General features: G+C 40.2%; 1 protein-coding gene across 2 annotated transcripts; it reads left to right on the top strand.

Moving 5' to 3' along the window:
- The first annotated feature begins 806 nt into the window (after positions 1–806).
- Positions 807–20,521, top strand: LOC122846854 (macrophage mannose receptor 1). 2 transcript variants are annotated; one of them, XM_044144077.1, is made up of 50 exons: positions 815–1,024; positions 3,494–3,639; positions 3,720–3,832; positions 3,975–4,108; positions 4,867–5,090; positions 5,220–5,323; positions 5,411–5,529; positions 5,639–5,774; positions 6,573–6,655; positions 6,772–6,891; positions 6,970–7,071; positions 7,150–7,308; positions 8,065–8,147; positions 8,271–8,415; positions 8,496–8,540; positions 8,634–8,801; positions 9,192–9,311; positions 9,386–9,496; positions 9,576–9,608; positions 9,706–9,840; positions 9,961–10,107; positions 10,820–10,954; positions 11,084–11,241; positions 11,614–11,758; positions 11,859–11,913; positions 11,996–12,062; positions 12,169–12,302; positions 12,381–12,424; positions 12,516–12,689; positions 12,780–12,934; positions 13,017–13,130; positions 13,223–13,338; positions 14,016–14,170; positions 14,250–14,455; positions 15,161–15,338; positions 15,417–15,641; positions 15,750–15,919; positions 15,997–16,067; positions 16,205–16,305; positions 16,392–16,511; positions 16,743–16,880; positions 16,953–17,107; positions 17,193–17,292; positions 17,392–17,627; positions 18,047–18,230; positions 18,322–18,570; positions 18,677–18,859; positions 18,965–19,021; positions 20,090–20,235; positions 20,341–20,521. In XM_044144077.1, the coding sequence occupies exons 1-50, from the start codon at positions 970–972 to the stop codon at positions 20,383–20,385; spliced, it is 6,498 nt and encodes a 2,165-aa protein (XP_044000012.1). In that variant the 5' UTR covers positions 815–969; the 3' UTR covers positions 20,386–20,521. The 2 variants fall into 2 exon arrangements, with proteins under 2 accessions (XP_044000013.1, XP_044000012.1); XM_044144078.1 differs by lacking the exons at positions 18,047–18,230; positions 18,322–18,570; positions 18,677–18,859; ... (1 more) ...; positions 20,090–20,235; positions 20,341–20,521 and having other exon boundaries at positions 807–1,024; positions 17,369–17,610.
- The last annotated feature ends 354 nt before the right edge of the window (positions 20,522–20,875 follow it).

Here is a 20,875-nt window from a genome sequence, read left to right as displayed (position 1 = left end):
CCTTTCAGAGAAGGAGAGAAATAAACTTCTCTTGTGTTTTCCGGAAAAGTTCCTCGCTAATAGATTACTAGACACTTCATCCATGAAGTGAAGTCGGATGAAGTATAAATGAAAATTTCATTTTAAATGTTTTGTAGCATTTTATGAAGCCTTGTTAAAAAATAACAGGTGGAAGCTGATCTGAGCAGTTTAAGTTTATTGGTGTCTGACATGTGGAGGCTTCTGGACTTTTGGGAAATCCTGTCAAAAGTATGTTTACTCCTACAATCGTCTTGTAATTACATTGTATAATTTTTTTTATTATTATTATTTGTTTGCATACAACAAAGACTTGGGAGTTTTGAGGGGAAAAAAACTTACAGTATTTTACTTTCTGTAGGTTTAAAGTTCCCCTTATAAATCCAGCCTTGTAATTTTCTGAGAACACTATCTGTTGCTCTGATTGAGTTACTTTCTATCAGCTTTTAGCAATTTGCAACAAGGGTGTGCAGAACTGTTTTGCTGAGGTAAGTGTACATTATTCTTGAAAAGTAAGTTTATTTGTAAATGAAAGATCGAGTAATGTGGACAAAAGAAGAATATTAAGAAAATAAACACAAATTGTTTTATTTTACGCATAAAGTAATTTTTTTTATTCTTTCTTGCTGATTTATGAATTCTAAGGATTTTTTTAATAGAACAAAATCCATTCTTGGAATTTCGAATCAGATCATCCTCAATTTGCGAAGTTATGACAGTATGCCTTTGCACACTGCCTTGTTTTTTCATCTCTGCTTTATTGCTTTCAGTCTTTGGACTCTGGACAAATGCTGAAAAGAGGAGAACCAAAGAGAAGATGCTCAGAAGTCTGAACCCTTGGAGATTCAGCACAACACACACTGATAGGCTCAGGGAGGCTAAAAAAGAACAACAACTCAACATTAGGATGTACAGGGAATCACCGTGAAAGCCAAACACACAAATTAAATAATGGACGGAAGCTTTCTTCTGAAGCTGCTCGTATTTGCTTCTTTTCTTGCTTGTGGTGAGTATATATATCTCTTTCTTTTATAAAACGTGTGAATATATTTTGTTGTTTGAAGTTTTGAATCTGATTCAGAAACTTTCTCAAAACCACACAAATGGAAACAGATTCAGTTGGATCGTTTATGTCTGTTTCTGCAGGTTACAAAAGTGACAAAAAAAATAAAACAAATAAGTAATTGTAATTTAAAAATAAAATAAAATAATATATATATATGTATATATTTTTTATATTACAAGGGCAGTTTAGTTTATTTCAATTTTTTTCTCTTAAATTTTTCTCTGAAAACTTTTTTTTTTGTGGCGCATTGTAGATTTTCTCTGATTAAATGTTTTACATGGGTGCCTTCGCTTTGATTCTTATTCAGAAGTGGTTTCATTCTAAGGAACACCGTTGTTAAATATTTTAGCTTTTATGTGCCTGCAGCAGTGTGGTGGTTAGCTCTGTTGCCTTGCAGCATCTGAGTATGTTTCCAAATCCAGCTTGGTACCTTTCTGACTGGAGTTTCTATGTTCTCCCTGTACATGTGTGTAATCCCTCTGGATACTCCGGGTCCAGAGAGTATCCACACCCAAAAACATGCAAGGTAGCTTAATAAGGCAGTCTGAAGTGCTCTTAGGTGTGTTTGTGTTACCCTGTGATTTCTCGACAACTTGTCTGGTATGTGGAATCACTTGAGACTCTGACCGCCATGAAGAGTAATTAAAGAATATTAACGGCTTTTACTGCTCTATAATTTGTACACAAAACACGAAAAAACTAGTCATTGTCTAAGGATGATAACCAACACAAGTGGTCAGCAATGGACTAAAGAAAAAAATAAAAATAAATAACTTCTATGAGTTGACTCTTCCTATTTTCCTAGGTGGCCTTTCAACCAGTTAAAGTCATCAAAACATGTGATTCTATATTGAGAATCACATGTTTCTCATGTGATTCACCTAAACATTCATTTAGGTGAATGTCTGTCAAACATTCACCTAAAGATTCGAGTGAACAAAATCATTTACACTGTGGCTGACACAGTGTAAATGAGAACCGGTCATAAGACTTTTATGACTGATGAGCATTTACTGCCTTTCTAAAACTATGATGTTCAGCATGTAGAATAGTCAGAGTATTTAGTGAACATCATCTAAACCGACCCGGTCAGAGGTCAGTAGGTCTTTAGGCTCTTAAAAATATGTTGAGAATTATTGGAAGTGACCAGCGTTTTTAAATAAAGAGAGTAGAAAAGACTAGTTTTAAGTTTTTTAAAATCTGGTTTTACGCAATACAAAAATTACTCTATTTAGTTACAGAAAAAGTAGGGAGAATAGAAAAAGGATTACATTTCCTTCTCATTAAATATCTGAAATCCCCAAGTTAAGTATCTATAAACAGATAACCTAGGGTTTCACTTCCACCTGGGACAATAATGTCAGCTGTTTCTGTCCTTACTGTGTTTAGTTAGGGTCTAGAAAATTAGTGAGCCCCTATATTTCGCAGCTGTCCCAAATTCAACTCAGTTCCTTTATAGCATGTCTTTTTCCACTTCTATCATTCTAACCCATTCCTGTCAAACTACTGTTCAATAAAGACCACCAGTGCAGAAAAAAAATGCTTTAAAAAAACGGGGGAAATTTTGATTCCAGAAAAGTATGTAATTTTAAACTAAATGCACTGAAACTATGACAGAATGAAATACTAGCAATGTATTTCAAGTGTTAATTTTATTTATTTATTTTTACAGTTTTCATAAGAACTAAGTTTACCTGGTTATGCATAAAAAGTTCCATCACTGCCATGTTTTCCCTTGCTCTTAATTTTGACAACCAAAGGAATTATGTCTCTTTAATTCCACAATAAAAGTTACATTTTTTATTTTTTTATTTAGCATAGATGGATTTTATTTATGAACAAATCGTCTTTTATCCCAAAACTAAAGTATGATTTTTGAACTCAAGACAGACCATTTGGAAGCATGCTTAACATGTTTTCAATGTGATTTTAAAACATTTTAACTTTATATGCATTTAACAGGCCATTAAGCATATGTTTGCTGGTTTACTGATACTTACAATGATTTTATTAATCAAGAATGACAGATGCTGCTGCAGCACAATAACAAGATCTCGCTTTTCCAAGCTATGCTTTGAATATTTAGCCAGCCAGAAATTAAATTCTTCATTTTATTTGTAGCTTTTAACTCTCATTAAAGCATGGAAATGAAAAGAGGAAAAAGCACTTAAACTGTGGCAGTCAGATGGTCCAGTCAATAGAAATATACCTCAAAATAAAATGTCGATTGTGATATCGGCTCGTGAAATTCTGCTGCCTTTAAAAATAGCGATCGGACTGTCTTTTTTCCAGATTAATAGTCACTACAAGACTAGACAGTGATCAGAGTCGACCGACATTCAGAGAGAGAGGAAGGAAGGTAGTGAGTCTCCACCCTCTCCCACATTTCACTTGTTTCTCTCTCTTTAGCTCACAGCCAGTGTCGGCAAGGTTGGAGGGAGTATGAGAGTAAATGTTACTTCTTTTCAACTGACACCAAGTCGTGGACTGAGGCGAATGCATACTGCATAGAGCAGGGCAGCAACCTGATGAGCATTCAAGACATCCATGAAAGGGTGAGGGGTTTTAACACACATCATTGTAAAGTGAGTGTCAAGTTCATTTTTAAGCCATTTTTTTCTGTCTCTTTTTCTAGTTATGGGTGAGAACACAAATCGGCACAGAGATCTTCTGGATCGGTTTGAACGACCTGGTCGTTGAAAACATCTGGGAGTGGAGTGACGGGAAGCCTTTTATAGAATATTTATCGTATGTATACCACTGCTTCACGTTTTGAAGCCCAAATGAATGAATGAATATACTTTAATAATCCCAGAGGGAAATTCGCAACATCAAGGGTCTAGATTTTATTTGCGAAGCTGTCAAGAAAACACTGTTCCTGCTTCTTCAGGTTCTGGATGTTGGGCCAGCCTGATAACTTTAATGGTGTGGAGCACTGCGGCGAGGTGGTCGGATACAACTCTGGACACTGGAACGATGACGACTGCAGCAACAAGAGGAAATATATCTGCAAATACATCAATGGTAAGAAAACTTAAATGCCATTTCTACCTGATTTATTTAAAAATTATTTACAATTCTTTTAATTATATTTTAGGTGCTATGTTCTGCAACAGTTTTTACCTGATTACACGTTTTGTGGTGTGATGTTTGACCTAGATCCAGTATTTGATGAATATTTATAATGTAATTGCGTGCAAAACCTAAAAATATCTACGAATGTAGTCAAGAATCAATTTCTTCATTAATTAACGTTATTAAACATTTCTGCAGTAGATAAAAATTACTTAGGTAATGACAAACATAAATGTTCCTATGATCCAATTTTTTAATCCAACACTGAACCAAGCAATTGAAGACAAAACATTTGCTGATATGAATCCAAATTCAATGCTTCCTTAAAGGGAGTGAAAGCGTCACTTTTAATATACGCTTTTAATTTTAAATGTGTCACCTAAATATCATTTGTTTCTAAAGGCATAGCTAGGTTCTGTAATAAATTCATTCTTTGGTACTACTCTGATGGTGTTTTCAGATGAAGTTTGTAAAAATGCTACAAGCAAATGCTAACACGTTTCCTCTGTTTTGATACGACCTGTTGATATTTTGGCTTGTGACATTTCAGTGCAGTTCCAGTTAATCCAGTTGATTAGTGCGCAGAGGATATTTACAGAAAAAAAAAAAGGATGTTCCCTGCCTAAAAGCATTTTTCTCTGAAAGATGTAAAATGTAATGACATTTCCAATACCTGTAGCATTTCCCCCTTTATTCCTGCCTTGCAGCAAATCCAGCCCCCCAGTGTGACTTAGCCAGCGGCTGGAGGCAGCACGGCTCCAACTGCTACAAGTTTAAGTTTGAAACGATGAAGAGCTGGTCAGCAGCCAGGCATGACTGTGTGCAGGAGGGAGGAGATCTGGTTTCCATAACCTCACAGGCAGAAAACACCTATGTGATGGGAACGCTGTCGTCAACACATCTGGATTTCTGGATTGGTCTGTCCACTCTGGTGAGAGGAACTTGTTGATGCATGGAGAGGCTGACCTACCGGTCTGGAAATAGACGATCAACGCAGCGCTACGTGAATTTGAAGATGAACTGTCGTCTTCACATTCACACTCACATTCTGTCTCTCCAGAAATGCAACAAGATTTCATGTCAGGTTGATCCTGGGAACAGCCAGTTCGCCTGGTCTGATGCAATGCCGGTGGGCTTCACCAACTGGGCGGTTACCTCTACAGTGTAAGAAGAATAATCCATCTTCACAAAAGACATCTTCTATTTGTAAAAATGTGATGAACTTAGGATAAAGCTGTAGTTGTCTAACAGAGATCCACAGGTCGGCGGGTGTGCTGGGTTGGTCAAAGATACATCAGAAGCATTTGGAAAGTGGAGGTCCCATTTGTGCCGATATGAGCGCCCATACATGTGCAAGCGTCTAATCAGCAGTAAGCACAGCACTTTGTCTTCCCCCAGCGATGAGGTTTCTGGAGGTTCACTCATACTGTCTGGATTTTCCTGATGCCTCTTCTTCAACCCACTCTCCTCCCCACCCAGCCATCTGTCTTCCAGGGTGGCAGAGCTTTAATGGCAGCTGCTACTGGATTGTCAGTAACGTCAATCAGCTGACCACCTGGCATGAAGCTGTTACCAAGTGCTCTGCGTTGGGGGGTCACCTGCTGTTCATAAACAGGTAGAGGATGAAGAACTTCCACTTCAAAAATGGAATCACAAATGTGTTTGTCGTCTATGTGGGTTAGAATTGCAGCCGTGAACATTATCATTGTTGCATGCATGATGAGTTGAAAATGGTCACTGTTAGCTTGGAGACACAAAATAAGTAAAGCAGCTACGAATACAACTCATTTATTAAAAAAAACAACAAAAAAAAACATAAAATATAAGTAAGCTTTGTTTTTTAATTTAATGCAGCATGACATAAACAAGACATTTGTCTTTTTTGTAAGTTGACTAGCAGAATTAAGCAGCAACCATAGAAACCTCCAATCACTCTCTGCCATCTCACTAAAAGGACTATAAATGGTTGGAACGGTTGTCGTTTTGAAACCGCATTCTTTGAAGATCTAAGCAATTCTAGTTTCACTGGTGCGTTTGGTGAGCATGTAACCTTCTATCTGTCTGTTAATGTTTCAGGTGTATGCAGAGACTCACTTTATAGACGCATGAGCAAAATGGAAAGTCTTATCACTCAGTATTTATGCACTTTGAATAAAATTGTTCTACTCCTGTAGCATGACATTGTATCTTGTCTCCATGGTGTAAGTGGCAATTTGCTACTTTTATGCCACTATCTTCCAAGTTGCATTAGTAACTCATGCAGTTAATTTTTTTCCTTTTTTGCTGTTGTTATTATTACATATATATATATATATATATATATATATATATATATATATATATATATATATATATATATATATATATATAGGGAGTGGGACACATCTTTTTGTTTGTCTTTTGCATCATAAAGTCAAGAGGAGCAGTTTTTCATCAATGGGAAACTTCCGGACTTTCACCAAGTAGACATTCCTGATATCTGGATCGGTTTATCAGGTTAGGACTTTGAGTGAATCCTCTTTTTCTAAACGGATTAAAAAGCCAATTTTTAGGCCATAACATACAGTTCTGATATACCCTCCCGGTTATTTCCCTGCTTTTTCGGCATCCAGATATGTACGAGGACGGAGACTTTAAATGGTCGGATAAAAGTAAAATCACGTTTTCAAACTATGGTACTGGCTGGCCCAGAAACACTGAACACAGTTGGGACTGTGGCCAGATCTACACAGGTGGGTTCTTCCCTCTGTCACTCCGTTTATAATAAACGGTTCCTCTTGTTACCTTCTAGAATAATCCCTTTATTTCAGGGAACTATGAGGGCAAATGGGAAACAACTAACTGCTTCAAGAGTCTGGGTTACATCTGTGAGATGACCGGTGGAATGAACCCTCAACCAACTGCATCTCCTGGTCAGTTAGTCTTCATGCTCTTTCCTATATACTGGACAGTAATAGTTCTACCAGTGACCGTGGTGTTGTTTGCTTCAGATGGCCACTGTGACCGTGGATACTTGCTTTATAAGGACTTCTGCTACCACTTTGAGACTGAGCAGGTGAAAAACTGGCAAGATGCCGAGGCGTACTGCGTCAAAGAGCAGGGTCATCTGGTCAGCTTTCATTCAGGGGAAGATCTCAGTTTCCTCACTGGTGAGCAGCTGTGACATAAAATCACTGTGGTTTAAGAAAACATAGCGCCTTGCATAAATATTCTTACACCTTTGAATTAGTTTGAGCTACAACTGCAAATCTCAGTTCATTCTATTGGGATTTTATGTGATTTGATTGACCAACAAAGAGTGGCGCATAATTGTGACATGGATGGTTTTCAAAATTTGTTACCAAAAAAAAAAAAAAATCTAAGAAGTGTGGCGGGCAGCTGTTCTGACAGATTCACAGAAGAGCTGAATAATAAATTACACTACGATTAAAACTCTTTTCACTGGTTTTTATTCAGGCGTACTGGAGTAAATAGAGCTGAACCCCACACTGTTTATTTTTTTATGTGTGAAAATGTTAAATTATTTTGATTTCACTTTACAATTTCAAAGAGTCGGAGCCTCAAAATCATAACGAGAAGAATTCTGACTTTAAACTCAGAATTCTGATTTTACGTCAATCTATGTTGGAATCCAAACAAAATGTAAACCTGCAATTGAATCTGTCCCAAATTTACTTGATCGATTCGAGTTTTAAGACTAGATCTGCCTGATGGTGCCTCAACAATTCAAACAATTCTGATTCTAGCAAATTATTATTTTCTTTTTTAAGTTACCCTAATCCTCTTCTATGTTTGTGCTATTGTACATTTGAATAAATAACACTTTGCAGTTTTGTGGTCTCAGCGGGTTTGAATAGCGTCTGTTGACATACTTGGGTGTGGGTTTTTTTTCTCTTTCTTTGCAGCTCACATGCCAGGTGAAGCCTGGGTGGGTTTGAATGACATCAATGTTGAAAACCAGTTTGTGTACACTGATGGATCAGAGGCAGTAAGTAGCACAACCACAAGGAATGTCGCCCATTCCACCATACTCCCATTTCTTACTGTAGGTGCTGACTGTGACAATCAGAGCAGCATCTCAGTTTGTGCCACTCTTTGCCGATGATCTCAGAATTTCCTGCCATGGGCGCTCAACCAGCCAGACAACTGGCATGACAACGAGGACTGCGTTCACCTGACGGGAATGACTCACCAGGACCCTGGGAAGCTTAATGACGACAAGTGCACTGCCACGAAAGAATTTGTTTGCAAAAAAGGTGAGATGCTTTTATACATTTGTGCCTCCTCTCGTCTTTCTTCTCCCTTTGTAGTAAATCGTTGCTTTCTGTCATTGTAGCAAAGGGTCAAGGGCCTCCTCCTCAGCCTCCAACATCTGGACCAGGTTGACTTGACGTTATGCTCTTCTTAGATCTACAACGCATAATAACGCGTGTTTACATGCATGTGAATGTCTGACTTGTTGCGTTTGCTGCAGGATGGAATGAGAAATGCGGCTCGTGGACCTCTGACCCTTTCAACGACTTCTGCTACCTGTTTAACTACCTGTCAATGAGGACTTGGGCGGAGGCTCGAGCTGACTGTGTCAACCAGGGAGGAGACCTTCTCAGTATCACTGAACCTTTTGAGCAAACTTTCATACAGGGTATTTAGAGCTTTAAGTCATTTATTTTTCTAAGTTACTGTCAGTGATTGTCTGTTTGCATTGACAGAAAACTAATAAGGCAAATCCCACTTGGAGTCGGGTTCAGATTGGTTTTGTTAGGGTTTTTTATACCACACTTTTAGGACTGGTGAACATAATCCTCACTTATTTATAATATTTCAGTGTGTGGAGACTTCTTCATTGTTTTGTTGTGATTATTTCTTGTTGCTAAAATTATTTGTAATAATTTAAAACTTCATGCTACCCTTACAAAGAGATCCAAAGAGGTGTGCTATATGGCGCTCACACACCATCACTGTCAGTCGTTGGGTTCAGAGTGAATAAAAAAATAAATAAATAAATTACTTAAATGTTCATGTTCAATCTCAGGACTGATCCAGCAGGCTCCCACCGGGATCTCCCTGTGGATGGGGGGTCATGACTCCATCACAGAGGGAGGCTGGGAGTGGATGGATGGCTCTCCGTTCAGATACATTCGCTGGAATGCAGGTTCATATGAGACTGAAAACTCTGAGTTACTTCTGAAAAACAACATCAGACGGCGAGATTTGTGCTCCCCGCAGGTAACCCGGACGATTACTTTGGTGAAGACTGCTTGTCGATACTTATTAACAACGGCTACTGGAACGACGACAACTGCCAGAACAAGAGAGGATATATCTGCAAGCGGAGAGGTGAGGCATGCTGCTTGATATGCTGCTGATGAATTACAACCAGGCCAAAAGAGAGCTAAAATGAGCTTCTTCCTTTCAGGGAAAACACCTGAGCCTCCTCCACCACATGATGGTAAAAAGGACATCTCCGTACTTTTTCTTTTCCAGCATGATTCATGAACACTCCCAATTAAATATGCCGAGTATTCACTCTTGTTCATTTGTTACAGGCTTCATGACAGCAATCGTGTGCCAAGATTCCACCGCTGTCCTTCACTGCCCTGAGGAAAGCGTGATAAACATCCAGTCTGCTTTCTATGGCCGCAAGAGCAATGACATCTGCCCACACTTTGAGGGATCAGAAGGTTCTGCTACAAATGAGTTACAACAGATTGGAAATACAGACCAGTGCTACTACAACAACACACTGCGTAATCAATACCATTTAATAAGAAAATATGGGCATGATTTTGTCTGTTTTACAGGGAGCTGTACAGTCGAAGGAGTTCTTCCTCAGTACAGAAAGGCATGCGATAACCGTCCTTTTTGCTTCGCGTACGCCCATGCTGAGAAAGACCCCTGCCCCACTATCTCAAAATATCTGGAGATAGTATATAGCTGCGAACAAAAAGGTAATATCTTTTTTTTCTCATTTTTATGAGAATGATCACTCCATATTGACATTTAGAAACAAAATATTGATATCTCCCCAATCCTGACTAAGTGTTGTCCACTTGAACTTAGGCTTTGCTCTACAGACACCATCCTAATCAAAGTCCAAAGAACAAGCTGAAATTGTGAGAAATTGTTAATGAAACCAGAAATAAAGCCGATGAAAATGTTGCATCAACGTACAATATAATACTGCAGTAAAGCCATATATCCACAAAACACCCACACAATATTCCTCTACTTAATGACTCTGCAGAAAAATAAACATGAAGTGAATTTTAGTTGATTAAATGCATGTCAAATGAAAATGTAACAGAAACTACATGGCAAATGACTTAAATCAATCTAATGTATTCACATTTGGAAGGGTTATATACTTTGTGGTTTAAATCCAATGTGAATGACTATTCAGTCATTCACATTGGATTTAAACCACAAAGTATATAACCCTTCCAAATGACATGATGATGCACACAAGTTGCTTCAATGATAACAAATAATAATACTATCTGACAGTGGTTTTGGAAGAATAAAATGGACAAAAAAAATATGTTAGGGGTGAAAAAACTGCAGAACAGAAATTACCTCATTTTCTTCACAATACTTTTGATATGTTTTCATTACACATGCATTATCATAAAAACAAACTATAATCAGCCCTGTTTTTCTCAGTGTGTCTGCACGGCCTGGGTGTTGAGGATGGGAACATCACAGACGTCCAGCTCTCTGCTTCTTCTTCTATCAGTTCTTTCACTGCGGACAAAGCCCGTTTGAATGGAAACTCCTGCTGGATGCCCTCTGGAAGTGGTCTGAAATTATTTTTTTCTACATCATTTCTTCGACATGACAATAAGGGTTGAATTTAAACTTCTAGGGACGAGCCATGGATGAGTTGATTTCCAGGTGAAACAGGATCTCTTGTGTGTCCTCTTTCAGCAACTTCAAGCTGGATCCAAGTAAACCTGGGTCAGACCAGGAAAGTAACTGGGATTGTAATCCAAGGTTGTCCTCAGAATGACCACTGGGTCACCAAATATAAGTTGCAGCACAGTATGGACGGGGCAGGCTGGACTGACTACACCGCCGATGGAGATGTGAGTAAGACAGGGTTTGTACTCCATCTGCTGCGAGAAAATATTTGTATTTCCAGAATTTACCTATTTCATCTTCTGAAAATGACATCCATCAGCTGTCCAGTTTTCAGTCCCCATATTTGAAGCAGGATCACTGTTTGTAATAAATGTGTAAGCTTTTATGTTTGCACTTGAAATGTAAAATTTTGGACTGAGATTTGAAAATCCGGCTTTTGGAATTGTAGTCTGAAAAAGTGTATAAACCTTAATCACCACATGAAAAAACCTCAAAGCTATCATGAAATAAAGGTTTTCTAGTTTGGAAGATTTAAAAATGTGCTTTTGCTTAAATATTTATTATAATCATTCTTTGTTGTACTTCACTATTTGCAGTTTTTCCCAGGTTCTACAGACAGAAACATCCCTGAAACCCAACTGCTGGGCACCCCTGTGTCCGCTCGGTACGTCCGCCTCCGTCCACTGGAGTTCAGCGGCCAGGCAGGGCTCCGCTTTGACGTACTGGGATGCACGCCCGACTGTGAGGAAATCATAAGACTTTTAATTCCAAAGAACACTGGAAATATTGTTTTGGTTTCTAATTTCTAACATTTTTATCTAAACTAACTCTGGTTTCACAGATGCAATTACATGTGCCAACAAGCCCAACTTCAATTTTGCCAATGATCAAATGACGTGAGTCAATTCCAAAATATTTCATTTATGCTGCAGCATTTGGATGACTATAATTTATGCTCTAATCTTGCTGTATTTTTAGGGTGCATTGTCCAGCAGGCTGTGCTAATACAGATTACCTGGTGTACGGCACATCAGTATATCGTGGGGTATGTAATTATGTCCCATTGGCTGCATCACTTTAAGATGTTTGGTGTATTGGTGAATCTATTTAGTATTTTCTTATTTGCTTGTTGTCACCTAATTTTGCAACAGGACTCAAACATCTGTGCAGCAGCCATCCATGCTGGAGTTGTTCTCAACGAGAACGGAGGAGACTGCACTTTGTTGAAAGCTCCTGGTCAAAACTTTTATCCCGGCTCCACCAGGAACGGCATCATCTCCAGACAGTGAGTCCACAAGTTTTATTCTTTAACTCTCAGGAAAGTTCTTATGAGGCCTGGCAGCTAAAAATCTTTTGTCTGCAGGTTTGATGGAGACTATGATGTGTCGTATACTTTTTCAGACGGGGGTGAGTAAAGATTTATTCATAATCCGTTTGATTGTTTCCAGCTTCCTTCATTCTTTCTGCTGAATCTCTTTTTCCATCATCCTGCCATCAGAGCTGAGATGCTCCGGGCCTGACTGGTATGAGTTTGGAGACTTCTGCTACAAACCTTTTGGAGACAAAAAGACTTGGCACGCCGCTCGGAGTACGTGCAGGAATCTGGGGGCTGAGCTTGTTTCCATCCATTCCATGAAGGAGCAGAGCTGGGTGGAGAGCTACCTCTACCTGGGTATGGATGCAGATTGAAAGAAAATAAATAAAAACGTATAGCTGGAGATCAGAGATCAATCTTCCTATGTGTGATTGTTTCGATCTGCAGCCACCAGTGACGTGTGGACTGGTCTGAACGACCTGGCCTTGCCTGGTATGTTCATGTGGTCCAATGAACACATCGTAACTTTCACCTACTGGGCGCCAGGAGAACCCAACAACCATGATGGCTTCAGTGAGGACTGTGTTGAAATGTTACACCAGGTGAGAACTCCTCTTTGTATCCCTGCAGCACACAGGGAATATTTATATTCTTTGCAGGAAATTGAGATTTATTTTCTTGCAGACTGGCAGATGGAACGACGTATCCTGCACAGAGCTTAACACCTACATATGCAAAATGCCCAAAGCACATTACCCTCTCCCGTCAGTCAAACCCACCATGTATGGATGTTCGCAGGTAGGACCGTCTTTTCCTGTTGTCTCAGTTGTACTGTGTTCTTTAAAGCAGCAGTGCGTTTATCTGGAAGATGTGCTCTTCCTGCATGTCAGGGTTGGGACGCGTACGGCTACTCCTGCTACTGGATGGAAGAGACGGTCAGGAGTTGGTCCGATGCTAAAGCCTTCTGTAAGGAGCAGGACGCCGTCTTGTTGCACATCGGAGACATGTGAGGATGAATCTGTGGTTTTTCAAACAGCAGATATGAATGTATAACGCCATCTTCATCAGGGCAGAAATATTTGCCATGCAAACGTATTCGTAACCTTGAATCCTTGGGGATTCAAGGTTCTAATAACGCATCTGATATCTGATAACGCATCTGATATCTGATAACGCAATTTAGAGTATTGGTTGCATTTGTATGTAGTCACCTTTCACTCTATTCAATATGTTATTCAACCACCTTTTATTGCAACTACGACTAAGTCCTCTGTGCTGTGGCAATGGTTTATGTGGAGGGTAAACATTTGTGCCAATTATTGCTTCCAAAATAGCAAACTCAGTAAAGTTAAAAGGATGAAGACCAACTATGAACAGCAAATTTCTAAGTCATGCCCTAAATTGTCATTTAGGGTAAGATCAGGACATTTGGTGTACAATTCACTAATGTTCTCCACAGGACAGCCAAGGGTAAATAACAGAAGTAAACTTTTACTAGGCAGTTGGATGAATTGCATCAAACTCAAAGGAGCTGACTATTTGTACATGTCATAGATTAAAATAAAACAAAACCACATATTATTTTAATTCCTCTTCAAAATAGTGCTTTGCCTTGTGTTGGCGTATCACATAAAACTCTCTAGAAGAGATGAATCCAAACATGTCTTTCATGTTTCACTGCAGCTACGAACAGTCCCATTTTACAGTAGCCTTGTCAGGAAGAACCAGTTTCTGGTGGATGGGGCTGCGCGCCCAGGGAGACCTGAGCGGAGGGGTCGACTACGTCTGGGATAACGGCTTACCTTTGACCTTCACTCACTGGGACAAAGACCAGCCAGGTACTAAAACCAACTGTTACCTCGCCTGAAAGGGAACATGTACCAAGATGAGAAAACATTTACTGTTTTTTTTTATTAGACAATGGAGATGGTACCTGTGTGGCTATGACAACGGGACAGATTGGCGGTTTCTGGGACGACAAACAGTGCTCAGAGAAGTACGCCTTCATCTGTGAAAAGGCCAGACCTGACATCACTCCACCTACAAAGGCTCCAACTCCTCCTCCGTCTCAGGGCTGCGCTGACGGCTGGACGGCTTTGCCCCACTTCCGGAACTGCTACAAGGTAATAATTACAGTAAAATAGAGATTTTAAAAAAAAGCTTAAAGAGGATTTTTAAGCTATAATTTACCTTTCACATGCTTTTGTACTTCCATTTGGGGCTCAATTGCTTCTAATAACAGCCCAAGCAGCAGTTTTTGGCAATAAATTAATGTTCTTGAGCCGATTCAAGAATGAGCCGATTCCAAAACCTCCCAATTGTTGAGTCTAAGCATTGTTGAGACTGTGCTGTTACCTAGCAACCCCAACCCAACCCAATCCTAGCAACCTAAGCAGAGCTCCAGCATGTTTAATCAGCTGGTTTTGCCGCTGTACAATGGCTGCTGAAAATACAAGTGTTTAGTTGGTGACTTGCCATCTAGAAAACACTTTCTATATTCTTGTTGATTGTACAGGAGGCGCCACTTCTGCTTTCCACAGATGTACAGTAGTATAATTCCGCAGCCATTTTCATAAAGTTGGGCGGTGTGGCCATCAGCAGCCTATTTGCATTTAAAGTGACAAGCGGCCATAAGACAGCTGATTCTGAAAGGAGTTCAAAATAGGCAAAACTAGTCAGACTAAAATCTCATTATCTAAGAAAGATTTTGTGCAAAAAATGTAATGAGCATGCTTTGTATGGCCCTTAGACCTTTCCTAATTTGTTCTAGGAAGCATAAAATGTTTAAACCATGGGAGAACAGATTTTCTTGTTTCCATGTGATGCAGCTTTTCCACAATGTAGACTGGTCCCAGAAAAAGAGCTGGGAAGCAGCACAGGAGGACTGCATATCCAGAGGAGCTAATCTGGTCAGTATCCACAATCATGAGGAGGAGGAGTTTTTGTCTGTATACAGTAAAGGCAGCACTAAGTGGATCGGCCTCAGGCACAACCCTACAGGAGGAGGTGAGAAGAGACTGTGTTTCTATCTGAATTTTAAATGGAATCTGAGACGAGAACCTAATGACTCTTCGTTTATCACAGGTTATTCCTGGAGCGATGGAACGCCCTTGTCACACACAAACTGGGGCCACGGGGAGCCAAACAACCATGAGGGTCGTGAGGAGTGCGTGGAGATGGTGAGCAGCGATAACGGGACGTTCTCCTGGTGGAACGACCTGAACTGTGACGCGCATCAAGACTGGATCTGCATGATTTCCAAAGGAAAAACCCCAATCATTCCCCCAGTGCCTCCATCTCCTGTCCCAGGTAAACGATCCTCATCATGCAGCAGTTGTTCTAACCTCCAGGGGAAAACCATCTAAATGAATACTCTCTCAAGACATATTTGTTTTCATGCATCCTTCACACTTCCAGCTCCTGACTGTGGCTCCAACCCCGGCTGGAGGAAGAACAACAACATCTGTTACTATTACAATGACACCGATATAGTTGACTTCCACACAGCCATCATGCGTTGCTACGCAGAGAAGGCCATGCTTGTCTCCATCCTCAACAAAAATGAACAGGCATATGTCAACAGCATGGTATGCCTTGTTTCTTTGGCTTCTGTGGATGTGAAAAATAGGAACAAATATGTTGACCGGATGTTTTACTCTGCCAGGTGGGCACAGGGAAGGTGGCTGCAGCCTGGATCGGAATGAGGATGTTTGGCATCGCAAGTGGACAGTACATGTAGGTAGACGACAACATGGAATAGAATAGAAATAGCCTTTATTGTCCCACAGAGGGAAACTACAGATCCAGCAGGGATAGAAGGAAACAAGATTCATGTACGAGAATTATGGAGATTGGTTGTTTTCTCTTCTCAGGTGGGTAGACTCCTCCCCTCTAACATACACTCACTGGGCACCGGGGGAGCCAAACAACGCCAACGGGGAGGAACAGTGCGTCCAGATGAACAGACATCAAGGTACCGTTAACTACTATTAACTGTGAAAACTTAGCAAGCCCACCCACATTTCTCACTCACTGAACAATGATCTCTGGATTGTGAAGGTGGATGGAATGACGCCAACTGCGGCCGAGCCGGAGCGGGTTATGTCTGCAAGAAGTTCCCTGGAGACGTCCACACACCTCCTCCCCCCACACAACCCTGGGAGGGCAACTGTCCTGCAGGTAACGCCTTTCGAAGACAAATGCAACATCAGGAAGATTTTCTCCGTCTTTCTAGCATCCTTCTTTAGATATCAAAATGTTCGCGGATCTTTCCTTAGGATACGGATTCATTGTTTCTCTTCAGAAACTTCTATTGTCTGTTGCTTGTGGTCAAAGATTAGTAGAAATAAATGATTGAAGAGGTTAGAAAGCAGGTCTTTCTTCACTCATTTCCGTCCTTTTGTCCTGCAGGATGGATGCGTTTTAAGGACAAATGCTTCATGTTTAAAGGGAAGAAACATGACATCAAAGCAAACTGGTCTGACGCTCGAAGCTGGTGCAAAGATCAAGGAGGGGAGCTGGCAATTATTGATAACCAGTATGAGAACGGTAAGCTCCACAGAGAACCAGCAAAAATGTTTAAATTAGCCTATCAGCTCATTCTTTGTTTTTCTCCTCAAGACTTTGTGGCTAGCTACCTCAAAGACCTAGAGCTCCCCACTTGGATCGGTCTGTCGGATCTCTTAGTGGAGAATCAGTACGCCTGGAGCGACGGGGTCAGTCCAGTGCTCTACACCAACTGGAATGAACACGAACCCAACAACGCAGGAGGAACAGTGAGCTCTTTTTCTTTTAAACTCCTGAGGATTTTTAGAGGTTGCCGTGAAACATGTTCGTGATCTTAATTGTTCTACATAACAGGAACACTGCGTGGCCATGACTCACCGCACTCACTCTACCGGCAAGTGGAACGATGACGCCTGCCACAAGCATCATAGCTTTGTCTGCTACAGAAAGAAATGTAAGTCTGACAAAAGCACTTTTTAAAAAAATTTTTTTTTTTTTTAGAAAGCATTCCCAACAATTTGAAACTGCAGCCAAATATTTTTGTCCTGATCAGCAAGCAGCATCCAACCTCCTCCTCCCACCAAGAGCCCTTGCCCTGCTGACTACATCTCCTGGTACCAGAACTGCTACAAGCTGATTGAGGAGCCGGCGACTTGGGATGCGGCTCAGGCGGCCTGCGAGGGGCAGGGTGGCAACTTGGCCAGCATCGACATGAGCTACGATCAGGCCTTTGTGGCTGGCGTCGTCCTGCAGGGGAAGGCAGATGCCTGGATCGGATTAAGACGCAAGGTTTTACAACAGATAATATTACCTCCAGTAATGTTTAGATATGTGTTTCTACCCCTTGAACTTAAGATTTTGTCAAATTACAACCACAAAATTCAATGATTTTCATTATCTGTGAGATATAATGATAAAAAGTACAAGAATCAAAGGCATGAAATATTTCGCTCCATGTCTAATGCATCTACGTAATCTATGAGTTACTCTTGACCAAAAAAAGTTTTTTTTATGTGGGACATTTGAATTTATTTAGAGGTGTCAGAATAAAGAGGGCTTTTTGTGAGTGTAAGATGACAAAATCTCCAAAAGTTCAAGGCATATCATTGACCTTTCAAGTAAATAACAAGAGTAGAAACACATTTCCTACGGCAGAGCAACATCCTGATTTAAGTCAGAGATAAATCCACAGCTGTGTTGTGATGCAGGAGGACGGCTCCTACATGTGGACAGACGGCTGGCCAGTTTTCTTCACTCAGTGGGGTCCAGGAGAGCCCAGCAACATCCAGGACGAGGGATGTGTCAGCATGCATGCTTCAATCTGGTTCCACGGGACCTGGAACGATACCAAGTGTGACCAGGCTAAGCCCTACATCTGCAAGATCTCCTCTGGTATAACAAACCTGAGTGGCGGATGTACTTTTTCTTTTGAAGCAGTTAATTATACCAATAAGTCTCAAATCGTTATTATTAATGTCCGCAGTAAAACCACCTCCCACTCCCAGCCCCGGCGACGGGAAGTGTTTGCCTTTCTTTGCTCCTTACGGCCGGTACTGTTACTTCATGTACGACGGGGCGGAGGGCTTCTCCTGGAACGATGCCAGACACTACTGCCAGTCTGTCAGGACTGAGCTGACCTCCATTCACAGCAGGGCAGAGATTGAGTTCATCAGGAACCTAAACTTCACTAAAAAACACAACATCTGGATCGGCCTTACCCGGGACAGAAACTGTGAGTTAGAAATGAAGCAGAAACAGCAACAGTGATCATTCTTTCTTATAGAGTCTAGTACCCGCAAACAGCTCACCGGTACATATGACATGTTTTGCCACTTTAGTTGGTTGGGGCTGGACAGACAAGACGTCTTTGGGATTTGTTAACTGGGCTCAAGGTGAGCCCAATTCGGCCTTCCATCCTGGGGATATCGCCGAGGAGAACTGCGTGGAGATGTATCTTGACGGGCACTGGAATGACAACAACTGCCTGCAGAAGAGAGGCTTTGCTTGTCGCCACCGCCAGTGTAAGGAGCTCCTCGCGTCATTTCTGTGGATTTTTGATTTTGAATTTTGATTCAAAGTTTTTTTAATTTTTGATTTAACAGTTTGTGTGTGAACTTTTCTTCCAGATTACACAACAGATGATGGCAAAAATCCTATCTTCCCCACTGACAGCACAGGCGGAAGTAAGTAATGAAGTGGATGGCTGTCTATACGGCTCTTTTAACATCATAGTGCATGTCTGCTGTTTAAAATTAAGACCTTCAAAGTGGTGAGACTTGATAATATATCTTGCATATCAAGGCATTCTAGTCTCATCTAGAAACCATTAGTTGAGGATTTCACACCTTAAATTGGTTGTTGAGGACCCGACGTGATAAGTCGGCTGTTTTTTTTTTTTCTAAAATATAATTTTAAAGACTAAAGGTATGAAACATATTTGTATATTTTGGACATATTGTAGGCTGAAGATCAAAGAAGGCCTAATAAATTGACAATATACTATTAAAATAAAAGAACAGGCGGCTTTAGGTGTGATGATCCCTGTAAGCCACCAGGGGCAGCAGAGTTCTTTCTAATGTGTCAGCGTAGGCCTTGTTCTACTATGACAGCTTGAATTCTGTCATGCAGAACGTAAAAAAAAAGATCAGTTTGTTAAAAATAAATAAATAAATAAATAAATAAATAAATAAATAAATAAATAAATAAATAAATAAAAACAATGTCAAAACCTGAACAAAGTTAATAACAGTGAAATGTATCCCTCAAATAATTCAGGCTTTTATCAAGCAACAGGTGAAGAGGTTCTCATACATCCAGTTATAAGGGAGAATGCTTACAGGTACATAAAAAAAAAAATCATACTGTGATAAAGTTCAATAAATGTCATCACTTATTCCAGAAAGTGAGACTCATGTCATGTGTTATACAGATTCGTGACAGAGTAAAATATTCCAAGCTTTATTTATTGTAATTTTGTGTGCGGTCTGCAGATGGTGAATACCCAAAATTCAGTGTCTCAGAAAATCTGTTAAGTTACAGTCTTTGCTGGAATTGTGTAGCCTATTGACGTAGACTGGAAGACAATTTCGAGCCTCAGAAACTTGTGGAGGTGCTTTGAGTTAATTTGTTGATGTGCGCCATCATTTGCTCCCAATAGTTCACTTTGTTATGGCGTGTGTCATTTTGAGATGTACTTGTATCTAATTTTAAAAGCTGCACAGCAGAAGTTGACATACCTGCTGCGTCTACAGATACCGGGGTGGTAGTCGGCGCCGTCATCGGAGCCATCATCTTCTTCTGCTTGGTAGTTGCACTGCTGTATTACGCTTTCAGAGTGAGGGGATATAAACTGAGCAGCTTGAGCTTACCAACGAGAACCACCTCCCGTGTTGATGTGGTAGGTTACAAATCAGCGCTTCCATAAGGGTGAAAAAAAAAATCCAGTTTAATTTGTGTCGTTTTAATGCTGGGTTGTCTTTTTTTTCCCCCTTTTTTGTTTCAGCCGGCTTTCAGCAACCCCAACTTTACAGGAGAATCCGACACGTAAACCCTCCTCCTGTTTCTGTAAAGTACATTAACGAGGGTCTATTTTTATTTTTTTTTTTTAAATCAGTCTAGTTTGAAGCTTCTGATAAGTATGTTTTATAGGCTTAAGGAATGTTGTGTGTACTTTAATACGGCAGCAGGAAAAAGAAAATGTGATCCCTTTCTCGCACAGATCTTTTGAGTGAAAAATATTTGTAATGTTTAGAACTTTGTGACAAGTCCACAAAAATGCCAGTGTTGTAGCCATTTTTCTTCTCTCCAACTCTTACCCAAATTAAGATTAAGAAAAAGATAAAAAAATGCTTTTCTTCGAGTCTTCTTCTCTTAAGATCCACTTCCACACTGAAGAGGGTTGTGGTTTGCCCAAACTGTTAGTTCTTGGGATGTTATGTTTACTGTACTTACCATGAAAATAATGGAAATTTAGAGTTTTTGATTGGACTGGGACTAGTCAAGGTTGGTGAAACTAAATGATACATATTTTGATTCTG

Source organism: Gambusia affinis, linkage group LG17 (assembly GCF_019740435.1).
Source record: "Gambusia affinis linkage group LG17, SWU_Gaff_1.0, whole genome shotgun sequence".
Taxonomy (NCBI): domain Eukaryota; kingdom Metazoa; phylum Chordata; class Actinopteri; order Cyprinodontiformes; family Poeciliidae; genus Gambusia; species Gambusia affinis.
Note: the sequence above shows the minus strand (reverse complement) of the source record. Positions and strands in the feature narration are given on the sequence as shown.

What these genes read in the sequence shown, in the direction of transcription:
- LOC122846854 (XM_044144077.1), top strand. Translation starts at nt 970, where the DNA reads ATGGACGGAAGCTTTCTTCTGAAGCTGCTCGTATTTGCTTCTTTTCTT. An exon ending in GTGCAAGCGTCTAATCAGCA is followed by an intron (nt 5,530 to 5,638) that starts GTAAGCACAGCA and finishes CTCCCCACCCAG; the next exon opens with CCATCTGTCTTCCAGGGTGG. An exon ending in CATCTGCAAGATCTCCTCTG is followed by an intron (nt 18,231 to 18,321) that starts GTATAACAAACC and finishes TAATGTCCGCAG; the next exon opens with TAAAACCACCTCCCACTCCC.